At 44.5% G+C, this 12,822-nt stretch overlaps 1 protein-coding gene across 1 annotated transcript in view; it reads left to right on the plus strand.

The window, feature by feature from the left end:
* LOC123989726 (A disintegrin and metalloproteinase with thrombospondin motifs 20-like) overlaps positions 1-12,822 on the plus strand; it is a 152,411-nt gene that overhangs the window by 131,289 nt on the left and 8,300 nt on the right. The window contains 4 exon segments of the mRNA XM_046290742.1: positions 1,182-1,352; positions 1,560-1,695; positions 1,733-1,764; positions 1,942-2,071. Of these exon segments, the coding sequence (XP_046146698.1) occupies positions 1,182-1,352; positions 1,560-1,695; positions 1,733-1,764; positions 1,942-2,071 (469 nt within the window).

A 12,822-nucleotide genomic window follows, 5' to 3' on the forward strand; every position in this document is an offset into this window, starting at 1 on the left:
CGGAGAGTCTATGTGCTTTCAAATACTACTTCCATCAGTTGATTTATTAGATTGTATTCACATAGATTTGTTAGTAGAGACAGATTCCAGTTGCTAGCATGTGTGTTTAATGAACACACATCAGTCATGGATGTTTGTGTGCGAGAGACATAAGATCATCATACGGGAGATTGTTATTGGCAGTGCTCTCACACAGAGCTAGCGGACCAGACCAGCTGTGTTTGTGAGGTCACTGAGGTAGCCCAGCACTCCTGCATCAGACATGAGGGTTTAAACGATAACCATCACTCTGTGATAAATCACATCAAAACCTCAAAGCACTGATCCATATCACATCCATGACTTTTGTCTCGTCGAGTGGCACTGCACTGTGTGACATGAGCACTGAGCAGTCCTCTTCAACTTGGTATGTTTTTCCCCTTGGCCACGCTCTTCCTTTCATGTCCCCCATCCTCCGTCTCCAAACTTCAGGACACAAGACGAGTACCATGTAAGGACTTTATGCTGCTTCCTCCAGAAACCTTTGCACGCACTCAGATTCTGTCTGTTGTGATGCATTACACTGACAGCCTCCTGGCTCATAAACAGACATTTCTGGCCCAAAAACCATTTCAGCATTCATAGCTGTGCTTAGAATATGAGATATTCTAATAAACAAAACTGATATATTTTTTGATTTTATAGGACATATGCTTTAGCCATTCAAAACCTAGTGTTCCTCACATTGTAATTCTGGTCTTAACTTTTGACTACCTCTCTAAACCATCATTCCAATTCACTCAAAACCAATTTGTGTATCCACCCATGACTTGCCATTTCTTTTATGTCTGGGGTTGGCCTTGAAAGCAATGTGAGATGTCATATCATGCCCACTTTCCCTCCCCTGGATAAAGTGTAGAGCATGGACATCTGGAGAGCTAAGGAAACAACCAAGCCTGTCGGAACTTCTATTGGGTGTCTCTGCTAGCAGTCCAACACTGCCCCCTATGCCAATCTAAAGACATTACTCTTTGATCCACACATATGTATTAATCTCGTCCACCAGCTAGGTCTTTTTGTATCAAACATATATGCGGTAGCAATTGAGACTGGGGACAAGGTTACAGTTGTATTACTTTTAATGCCTTTTGATGTTGACATGATGACTGATCCTCATATTGGCCTATGTCTGTTCTCTGCAGTGTAACGCCACCTGTGGAGAAGGTATGAGGAACAGGAAGGTTCTGTGTGTGGGGGCCGAGCTGACCCCAGTCCAGGACGTCCTCTGTGACCCCTCGTCTTGCCCTGCCCTGCACCAGCCCTGCAGCAGAGCACCCTGCTACCACATGTGGATAACAGGAGAGTGGTCACAGGTACAGTAGGAACCTTGGTTTAGGAACCCTCTGCCTGGTCATACCTTTAAATACACCTATCTTTGTGTCATTTGATAAAACAATTCACCGGCAGTATTTGACTAGCCTAGGTCGTCAAACATAAATGTATATATTGATGTGTTATTCCACAAATTGATCTATATCCTTATCCACTGAGGTGTGATTTAAATTGTGTGTGATTTCCAGTGCTCTGCTAGCTGTGGCGTGGGCTACCAGCAACGAATAGTGTCCTGCTCCATGTACCCCTCCTCCACCCTGCACCCTTATGATGCCCAGTCCTCCGCCCTGTCCCGCCCTCACTGTCCAGAGCCTCCCCCCACCTAGCACCAGGCAGTGCCTCCTTTGGGACTGCCCACAAGCTGCCTACTGGAAAGTTGGCCCATGGAGCAAGGTGTGTTTCAGTGTGTTTGAGAGAGAGTAAGAGAGGGATGGAGAGAAAGAGAGAGGGGTGGTAAATGGTATCAGATAATGGTATTGAAACAACATATATGTTTTGTAAATTGAGTATGTAATATGTCAGTAGTTTCCATGTAATTCACTGTGTTGATGTGGTTTATGTGCTCCGCAGTGCTCCCAGACGTGTGGAGCGGGGGTAATGGAGCGCAGGGTAGAGTGTCTGTTCTCTAAAGGCCAACCGACCAAACACTGCCGTCCAGCCGAGAGGCCCGAGTCACAGGTCACCTGTCACGAGAGAGAGTGTGAGTCTCTACAGTACCACTACTACTACTACATACAGTGCATTCGGAAAGTATTCAGCCCTATTGACTTTTTCCACATTTCGTTTCGTTACAGCCTTATTCTAAAAATGATTAAATAAATCTTTGCCTCATCAATCTACACACAATACCCCATAATGACAAAGCAAAAACAGGTTTTTAGACATTTTTGCAAATTAAAAGAAATACCTTATTTACATAAGTATTCAGACCCTTTGCTATGAGACTCAAAACTGAGCTCAGGTGCATCCTGTTTCCATTGATCATCCTTGAGATGTCTCTACAACTTGTTTGAAGTCCACATGTGGTAAATTCAATTGATTGGACATGATTTGGAAAGGCACACACCTGTCTATATAAGGTCCCACAGTTGACAGTGCAGGTCAGAGCAAAAACCAAGCCATGGGGTCGAAGGAATTGCTCCGAGACAGGATTGTGTCAAGGCACAGATCTGTGGAAGGCTACCAAAAAAATGTCTGCAGCATTGAAGGGCCCCAAGTAGAGAGTGGAACCACCAAGACTCTTCCTAGAGCTGGCTGCCCGGCCGAACTGAGCAATCGGGGGGAAAAGGGCCTTGGTCTGGGAGGGGACAAAGAACCCGATGGTCACTCTGACAGAGCTCCAAAGTTCCTCTATGGAGATGGGAGAAACTTCCAGAAGGACAACCGTCTCTGCAGCTCTCCACCAATGTGGCCTTTATGGTAGAGTGGCAAGACGGAAGCCACTCCTCAGTAAAAGGCACATGACGGCCCGCTTGGAATTTGCCAAAGACACCTAAAGGACTCTCAAACCATGAGAAACAAGATTCTCTGGTCTGATGAAACCATGATTTAAAACCTGTTAGGGATGATACGAATTTTCGCAGCTTTTCGCAGCTTTTTGTTTATTAACGGTTATTAATACCTAAAGTTGGTTTAGAAAAGTAGTTTGAAGTGATTTGTAAAAGTTTATAGGCAACTTTTGTAATTTAAAAAAGTGATGTTGCGTCTTGTAAAGGGGAATTTTCCTGGATCAGACCGGCCTTCATAAAATGACATTTTGCCTATACAATGATGGATTTAATCGGGAAAAAGACCCAATTGTGATGTTTATGGGATATATAGGAGTGCCAACAAATAAGCTCGTCAAAGGTAATGAATGTTTTATATTTTATTTCTGCGTTTTGTGTAGCGCCGGCTACCGCAAAATCTTTTGTTTAGGTGTCGTTCAGGTATTTTGGGGGGCGCATGCTATCAGATAATAGCTTCTCATGCTTTCGCCGAAAAGCATTTTAAAATCTGACTTGGTGGCTAGATTCACAACGAGTGTAGCTTTAATTCAGTACCTTGCATGTGTGTTTTAATGAAAGTTTGAGTTTTATCAAAAACTATAGGTGGCGCTCTAAAATTTCCGCTGATTTGGTTCCTGCACAGGGACACCCATCCATAAGAGGATTTATTAACTGTTTGGCCTGATTGCCAAGCGTCACATCTGGAGGAAACCTGGCACCATCCATATGTTGAAGCATGGTGGTGGCAGCCTCATGCTGTGGGGATGTTTTTCTTTGGCAGGGACTGGGAGACTAGTCAGAGAGATCCTTGATGAAAACCTGCTCCAGAGTGCTCAGGACCTCAGACTGGGGTGAAGGTTCACATTCCAACAGGACAACGACCATAAGCACACAGCTAATTTAACAGGAATGGCTTTGGGACAAGTCTCTGAATGTCCTTGAGTTGCTCAGCAAGAGCCAGGACTTGAACCCGATTGATTATCTCTGGAGAGACTTGCAAATAGCAAATGCTCCCCATCCAACCTGACAGAACTTGAGAGGATCTGCAAAGAAGAATGGAAGAAACTCCCAATTTATTTTTAGATTTAACCTTTATTTAACTAGGCAAGTCAGTTAAGAACAAATTATTTTTTACAATGACAGGTGTGCCAATCTTGTAGCATCATACCCAAAAAGACTCGAGGCTGTAATCGCTGCCAAACGTGCTTCAACAAAATGCTGAGTAAAGGGTCTGAATACTAATGTAAATATGATATTTCAGTTTTTAATTTTTAATAAATTAGCAAAAAATTAAAAACAAACAGTTTTTGCTTCGTCATTATGTGGAATTGTGTGTAGATTAATGAGGGAAAACAATTATTGAATACATTTTAGAATAAGGCTGTAACCTAACAAAATGTGGAAAATCTCAATGGGTCTGAATACTTTCAAAAGGCACTGTATCACAGGAGGTTGGTGTCACCTTAATCCATGTATTCATGCCATTACATTTACTCTGTTCCAGCCATTATTTTGAGCCATCCTTCCCCCAGCAGCCTCCACTGATGTATATCTCACCATACAGTCATCTTCCAATGGGTGTGTTTTTCCTCTGTAGTTCTAATGAAGGATCGGTGCAAGCTCTTCTGTCGGGTTGCCGGGAGAATGGCCTACTATCAGCTGAAGGATCGCGTAATCTTTGGCACGCCGTGTGGCCCAGCAACCAACAGAAGAGCTTGCACCGATCCTTTATTTACAAAACCTTTTTTTCTTCATCATTATGGGGTATTGTGTGTAGATTGATGAGAAAAAAAACAAATGTAATCCATTTTAGAATAAGGCTGTAATGGAACATAATGTGGTTAAAGTCAAGGGGTCTGAATACTTTCAGAATGCACTGTACATACAAACACACGCACACACTTCTACACAGCCTCTCTAATACTTGTCTCTACTACTTCTACACAGCCTCTCTAATACTTGTCTCCACTACTTCTACACTTCTCTAATAATCCTCTCAACTACTTCTACACAGTCTCTCCCTGATAAACCCTTTCCATTCCCTCATGAACTGTACACAGTGGTTTTCAGAAAGTGTGCTTACAGCTATTGCAGCGCCGCAAGTATTAGGCCTACAACTTAGATGTGGTTTCCTTGACAACCTTCCTGATCCACGGAGTGCTGAAAAACCTCTTAGCACACGGATCCCGATTACGGGATCAAAATTGACAACATCTGGTGAAATTGCAGAGCGCCAAATTCAAAATAAAAAATTGCAGTATTAAACATTCATGAAAATACCATTGTCTTACACGGTTCAAAAGCTTAGAATCCTGGTAATCGAACTGCGTTGTCAGATTTCAAAAAGACTTTACGGCGAAAGCATAGCATTCGATAGGCTGAGGACAGCGCCTCACATTAGCATATTTTCCAAACCAGCACAGGCGTCACAAAATAACAAATAGCAATAAAATAAATCACTTACTTTTTACATTTACATTTACATTTAAGATTTAGCTCTTATCCAGAGCTGTTTACAACATCCCACTTAACAATAGGCATCTAAAACTTAGGGGGTGGGGTGAGAGGGATTACAACCTATCCTAGCTAAAGAGGTGGGGTTTCACAATGATTGATTGTCCTGGCGTTTTTGTTCCACCATTGGGGGCCAGGGCAGCGAACAGTTTTGAAAGTCCCTCAGTGGTAGGGAGGCTTTGCCCTTGTTTGGGTGTATATCCCTGGAAAAAGAGCTTCCTCTGTTTACTCCCAAGTTTAATTGTTGTTCGATAAAGTCCTTCTTTATATCCCAAAAACGCTGTTTAGTTGGTGCCATTGAATTCAATAATCCACTCCTTCAAAATTGTTTAATATCTAAATAAACAATAATATTTCAGACGGAGATTACTATGTTCGAAAGGAAAAGAACGAAGAGTGCGCCCACGTTCACACGCGCAAAAAGACTACTTTTGCCCTGGCGCTCACCTTGGAAAGACTACAAATACTTCTTTATTTAAAAAAACAAGCCTAAAACCTTGTATAAAGACTGTTGCCACCACAAACATTGAGTGGCTGCTGCCAACACACTGACTCAACTCCAGCCACTTTCATAATGGGAATTGATGGAAATTGATGTAAAATATATCACTACTTTAAACAATGCTACTTAATATAATGTTTACATACCCTACATTACTCATCCTATATGTATATACTGTACTCTATATCATGTACTGCATCTTTTTGTAATACATGTATCACTAGCCACTTGAAACTATGCCACTTTGTTTACATACCCTACATTACTCATCTCATATGTATATACTGTACTCGATACTATCTACTGCATCTTGCCTATGCCGTTCTGTACCATCACTCATTCATAGTATATCTTTATGTATATATTCTTTATCTCTTTACACGTGTGTATAAGGTAGTAGTTTTGGAATTGTTAGATTACTCGTTGGTTATTACTGCATTGTCGGAACTAGAAGCACAAGCATTTCGCTACACTCGCATTAACATCTGCTAACCATGTGTATGTGACAAATAAAAGCGATTTGATTTGATTTAAATGTAAATGTAAAATTTGATTTAGCCATAGGAACTGCAACCTGGGAGGCGGAAATTAGATTTCCCTCGGGTTTTTGCTTGCTATATCAGTTCTGTTATACTCACAGACAATATTTTAACAGTTTTAGAAACACCTGAGTGTTTGCTATCCAATTCTACCAATATAGTAATATATATCCTAGCTTCTGGGCCTGAATAACAGGCAGTTTATTTTGGGCATGTCAGACAGGCGGAAATTCAGGAAACTAGACCGTACGCTGAGAAGTTAATGGAAAACAGAAGTGTATAGTAATGGAATGAAATCAACTGTGCTGTATATCAGCCAACTGCCATATCTGATAGTGTCAACTTATTTCTTTATTTTAACAAATTGGGCATAACTTTAACCTTATCTTTAAGCCTTTCTCTGAGCAATTGGTCTCTGAAACAATAAATAGTGAGTCAGAGTTCTCCACTCACACTGGTGACAGAGAGGCAGTCAGACAGTGTGCTGAGGCTAGAGCTGGAGCTGAGGCTAAGAGCTGGAGCTGAGGCTAAGAGCTGGAGTTGAGGCTAAGAGCTGGAGCTGAGGCTAAGAGCTGGAGCTGAGGCTAGAGCTGGGGCTGAGGCTAGAGCTGGGGCTGAGGCTAGAGCTGGGGCTGAGGCTGGGGCTGAGGCTAGAGCTGGGCTGAGGCTAGAGCTGGGGCTGAGGCTAGAGCTGGGGCTGAGGCTAGAGCTGGGGCTGAGGCTAGAGCTGGGGCTGATGTTGAGACTGGGGCTGACTGGAGCTGAGACTTTGCCTGAGACTAAGGCTGGGGCTGATGCTAAGGCTGGGGCTTGAGGATGGGGCTGTGGCGGTCTTCACATTTGACCCTGTGTGATAGCTGAGTTGGTTCCTGGCCAAGATTTTCAGGTTCATGCCCCACATTGCAGATGTTTACACACGACCAGGGGATTGTGCTGGAGCATTGTGCCGCTTGTCTCTTGCCAAGTCATGCATCGGGCGAAATTAAAATGCTCGGGGGACAGCCAGTTCACCAGTCAAATATTAATGCTAATCAGCTAATCAGAAGAGAGAACTGGACTCCAACCACTCAGGAACAATAATAGAGAATATAAATAAAGTTAGATGTTCTTGTTTTCAGCAAGGCCCCCAGTGTTGAGCTCATACTCACATCTTGGCCAGATAACAAGCATCTTCATTAGTTTTTCCTGCTGTTTATTTATTGGAATGCTTGTAGCATTTTGTTGTTGAACACTTTCATTGTTTGACCTATTTACAAGAACTATGTGAAGTCTACTTTAGACTATTCTTCAGTTATAGGTCAAATCTACAGTACCAGTCAAAAGTTTGAACAGAAGAGCTTATTACAGGGTTTTTTATTATTTTGTACTATTTTCTGCATTGTAGAATAATACTGATGACATCAAAACTATGAAATAACACATATGGAATCATGTAGTAAGCAAAACATTGTTAAACAAATCAAATATATTATATATTTCAGATTTTTCAAAGTAGCCACCCTTTACCTTGATGACAGCTTTGTACACTCTTGTCATTCTCTCAACCAGCTTCACCTGGAAGGCTTTTCCAACAGTCTTGAAGGAGTTCCCACATATGCTGAACACTTGTTGGTTGCTTTTCCTTCACTCTGCGGTCCAACTCATCCCAAACCATCTCAATTGGGTTGAGGTTGAGTGATTGTGGAGGCCAGGTCATCTGATGCAACACTCCATCACTCTCCTTCTTGGTCAAACAGCCCTTACACAGCCTGGAGGTGTGTTGGGTCATTGTCCTGTTGAAAACAAAGGTGCAAACCGGATGGGATAGTGTATCGCTGCAGAATTCTGTGGTAACATACTGTTGGTTAATTGTGCCTTGAATTCTAAATAAATCACAGATAGTGTCACCAGCAAAGCTCCCCCACAGTAATTGGAGGAGCCTATTGGGAGGGATGTGCAACCTGAAAACTAGCTGTTATTGGCAGAGGAGGACACACTCTCTTTGATATATTGGTCTATTGACTTATAATATGTTATTGGTCAATATACCACCTAGTGATGTCTCCCCAACCCAGCCAAACATGCTGAAATTTCAGGTGGTCTTTTCAAACAGCTCTTATACTAAAAGTGCATTATCATAATTATCCCAATTTCAGTGTTATTTGAACCTCATCATGTATGTGTGTGTGTGTGTGTGTGTGTGTGTGTGTGTGTGTGTGTGTGTGTGTGTGTGTGTGTGTGTGTGTGTGTGTGTGTGTGTGTGTGTGTGTGTGTGTGTGTGTGTGTGTGTGTGTGTGTGTGTGTGTGTGTGTGTGTGTGTGTGTGTATACAATATACAGTTGAAGTTGGAAGTTTAGATTTTTAAAGACAATGTTTATCTTTATTTAACTAGGCAAGTCAGTTAAGAACAAATTCTTATTTTCAATGATGGCTTAGGAACAGTGGGTTAACTACCTTGTTTAGGGGCAGAACGACACATTTTTACCTTGTTAGGTCAGGGATTTGGTCTTGCAACCTTTCAATTACTAGTCCAATGCTCTTACCACTAAACAACCTGCCGCCCCTGCGGCATACACCTTTAGCCAAATACATTTATGCTAAATTTTTCGCAATTCCTGACATTTAATCAGAGTAAATATTCCCTGTCTTAGGTCAGTTAGGAGCACCACTGTATTTTAAGAATGTGAAATGTCAGAATAATAGTAGAGAGAATGATTTATTTCAGCTTTTATTTTTTTTCATCACATTGCCAATGGGTAAGACATTTACATACATTCAATTCATATTTGGTAGCATTGCCTTTCAATTGTTTAACTTGGGTCAAACATTTTGTGTAGGTGGCAGATGATCTCCTGAGGGATCTCCTCCCAGACCTGGACTAAAGCATCGAGACATGATGTCCCAGATGTGCTCAATTAGATTCAGGTCTGGGGAATGGGCAGGCCAGTCCATAGCATCAATGCCTTCCTCTTGCAGGAACTGCTGACACACTCCAGCCACATGAGGTCTAGCATTGTCTTGCATTAGGAGGAACCCAGGGCCAACCGCACCAGCATATGGTCTCACAAGGGGTCTGAGGATCTCATCTCGGTACCTAAATGGCAGTCAGGCCACCTCTGGCGAGCACATGGAGGGCTGTGCGGCCCCCCAAAGAAATGCCACCCCACATCATGACTGACCCACCGCCAAACCGGTCATGCTGGAGGATGTTGCAGGCAGCAGAACGTTCTCCACGGCGTCTCCAGACTCTGTCACGTCTGTCACGTGCTCAGTGTGAACCTGCTTTCATCTGTGAAGAGCACAGGGCGCCAGTGGCGAATTTGGCAATCTTGGTGTTCTCTGGAAAATGCCAAACGTCCTGCACGGTGTTGGGCTGTAAGCACAACACACACCTGTGGACGTCGGGCCCTCATACCACCCTCATGGAGTCTGTTTCTGGCCGTTTGAGCAGAGACATGCACATTTGTGGCCTGCTGGAGGTCATTTTGCAGGGCTCTGGCAGTGCTCCTCCTGCTCCTCCTTGCACAAAGGTGGAAGTAGCGGTCCTGCTGCTGGGTTGTTGCCCACCTACGGCCTCCTCCACGTCACCTGATGTACTGGCCTGTCTCCTGGTAGCGCCTCCATGCTCTGGACACTACGCTGACAGACACAGCAAACCTTATTGCCACAGCTCGCATTGATGTGCCATCCTGGATGAGCTGCACTACCTGAGCCACTTGTGTGGGTTGTAGACTCCGTCTCATGCTACCAGTAGAATGAAAGCACCGGCAGCATTCAAAAGTGACCAAAACATCAGCCAGGAAGCATAGGAACTGAGAAGTGGTCTGTGGTCACCACCTGCAGAACCACTCCTTTATTGGGGTGTCTTGCTAATTGCCTATAATTTCCACCTGTTGTCTATTCCATTTGCACAACAGCATGTGAAATTTATTGTCAATCAGTGTTGCATCCTAAGTGGACAGTTTGATTTCACAGAAGTGTGATTGACTTGGAGTTACATTGTGTTGTTTAAGTGTTCCCTTTATTTTTTTGAGCAGTGTATATATGTATATATATATATGTCACGCACTGACCTTATCTCTGTTTTCTTTATATTCTGGTTATGTCAGGGTGTGACTAGGGTGGGTACGCTAGTTTTGTATTGTCTAGGGTTTTATATGTCTAGGTGATCTGTATGTCTATGGTGGCCTGATATGGTTACCAATCAGAGGCAGCTGTTTATCGTTGTCTCTGATTGGGGATCATATTTAGGTAGCCATTTCCCTTTGGTGTTTGTGGGATCTTGTTCTATGTTTAGTTGCCTGTCTGCACTATTCCTATAGCTTCACTTTTCGTTTGTGCTTGTTTGTTTTGTTTTGCTGAGTTTCGGTTTTATTAAAAACATGTGGAACTCTACTCACTCTGCGCCTTGGTCTCATCTTTATAATGAACGTGACAGAAGATCCCACCAACAAAGGACCAAGCAGCGTGTTCAGGAGGAATGGAACTGGGAAGAGATCCTGGATGCAGGCGGGGCAGTATCGCCGTCCGAAGGAAGAAATCGAGGCAGCGAAAGCGGAATGGCAACATTACGAGGAGTTATACAAACGAGGCAAGCACGAGAGGCAACCCCTCCTAAAAATATGGGAGGGGCACACAGGGAGGTTGGCTGAGTCAGGTAAGAGACCTGAGCCAACTCCTCATGCTTACCTTGGGGAGCGTGTGACTGGTCAGACACCGTGTTACACAGTGAAGCGCACGGTGTCTCCAGTTTGCATTCATAGCCCGGTGTGCTCTATTCCAGCTCCTCGCATTTGCCGGGTTAGAATTGGCCTCTGACTGGAGACCGGCTCAGCGCTCCTGGTCTCCAGTACACTTCCTTGGACCAGGATATCCTGCACCGGCTCTGCGTACTGTCTCTCCGGTGCGTCTGCACAGCCCAGTGCGCCCTGTGCTAGCGCCCCGCACTTGCCGGGCTCAAGTGAGCATCCAGCCAGGACGCCCTGAGCTTTTACGCTCCAGATCTCCAGTGCGCCCTGAGGTGCATGTCACCAGCCCGGTACCACCAGTGCCGGCACCAAATACCAGACCTCCAGTGCGCCTCCACAGTCCAGTACGTCCTGTGCCTCCTCTCCGCACTCACCCTGAGGTGCGTGTCATCAGCCCGGTGCCACCTGTACCGGTCGCACGCATCAGATCTCAAGTGCGCCTCCACAGTCCAGTAAGTCCTGTGCCTCCTCTCCGCACTCGCCCTGAGGTGCGTGTCATCAGCCCAGTACCACCAGTACCGGTCCCACGCATCAGACCTCCAGTGTGCCTCCACAGTCCAGAGCTTCCGGCGACAGTTCCCAGTCCAGAGCTTCCGGCAACGTTTCGCAGTCCGGAACCGCCAACGGTAGGCCACAGTCCGGAACCTCCACCGACGGTCCACAGTCCGGAACCTCCACCGATGGTCCACAGTCCGGAACCTCCACCGACGGTCCACAGTCCGGAACCTCCACCGACGGTCCACTGTCCGGGGTCTCTTCGGCGACGGTCCCCAGTCCGGGGTCTCCGGCGACAGTTCCCAGTCCGGGGTCTCCGGCGACAGTTCCCAGTCCGGGGCCTCCGGCAACAGTTCCCAGTCCGGGGCCTCCAGCGAAGATCCACGGTCCGGTTCTACAAAGGCGGAGGGATCAGAGTAAAGAGGGGGGTTGCGTCCAGAACCGGAGCTGCCACCAGGGTAGATGCCCACCCGGACCCTCCCTATAGGTTCAGGTTTGCGGCCGGGAGTCCGCACATTTGGGGAGGGGGGGGATACTGTCACGTCCTGACCTGAGATATCTCTGTTTTCGATATATTTTGGTTAGGTAAGGGTGTGACTAGGGTGGGTACGCCAGTTTTGCATTGTCTAGGGTTTTTGTAGGTCTAGGTGATTTGTATGTCTATGGTGGCCTGATATGGTTCCCAATCAGAGGCAGCTGTTTATCGTTGTCTCTGATTGGGGATCATATTTAAGTAGCCATTTCCCTTTGGTGTTTGTGGGATCTTGTTCAATGTTTAGTTGCCTGTCTGCACTATTTGTATAGCTTCACATTTCGTTTGTGCTTGTTTGTTTTGTTTGGCTGAGTTTCGGTTTTATTAAAAACATGTGGAACTCTACTCACGCTGCGCCTTGGTCTCATCTTTATAACGAATGTGACAATATATATATGTATATATATATATAAATTATGTTTTTGAGTGCACTGTCCCTTCAAAATAATCTTAAAATATCTGTACATTTTTACTGAAAAAATATATGGTAGATCATGTACATTTGCGATTTATAGTATCTTGTTATGTTGAAACTAACCTACATACAGACCAGTACCATCCTATAAAACTGTAACACTAAAGACTGGATTCAATCCTTTTTGCAGAAGTATCACAGAAGATCCTAATTAAAATGTGAAGGTAATTTCCGATTGAG

The sequence above is a fragment of the Oncorhynchus gorbuscha genome, linkage group LG02, assembly GCF_021184085.1.
Source record: "Oncorhynchus gorbuscha isolate QuinsamMale2020 ecotype Even-year linkage group LG02, OgorEven_v1.0, whole genome shotgun sequence".
NCBI classification, from domain to species: Eukaryota; Metazoa; Chordata; class Actinopteri; order Salmoniformes; family Salmonidae; genus Oncorhynchus; species Oncorhynchus gorbuscha.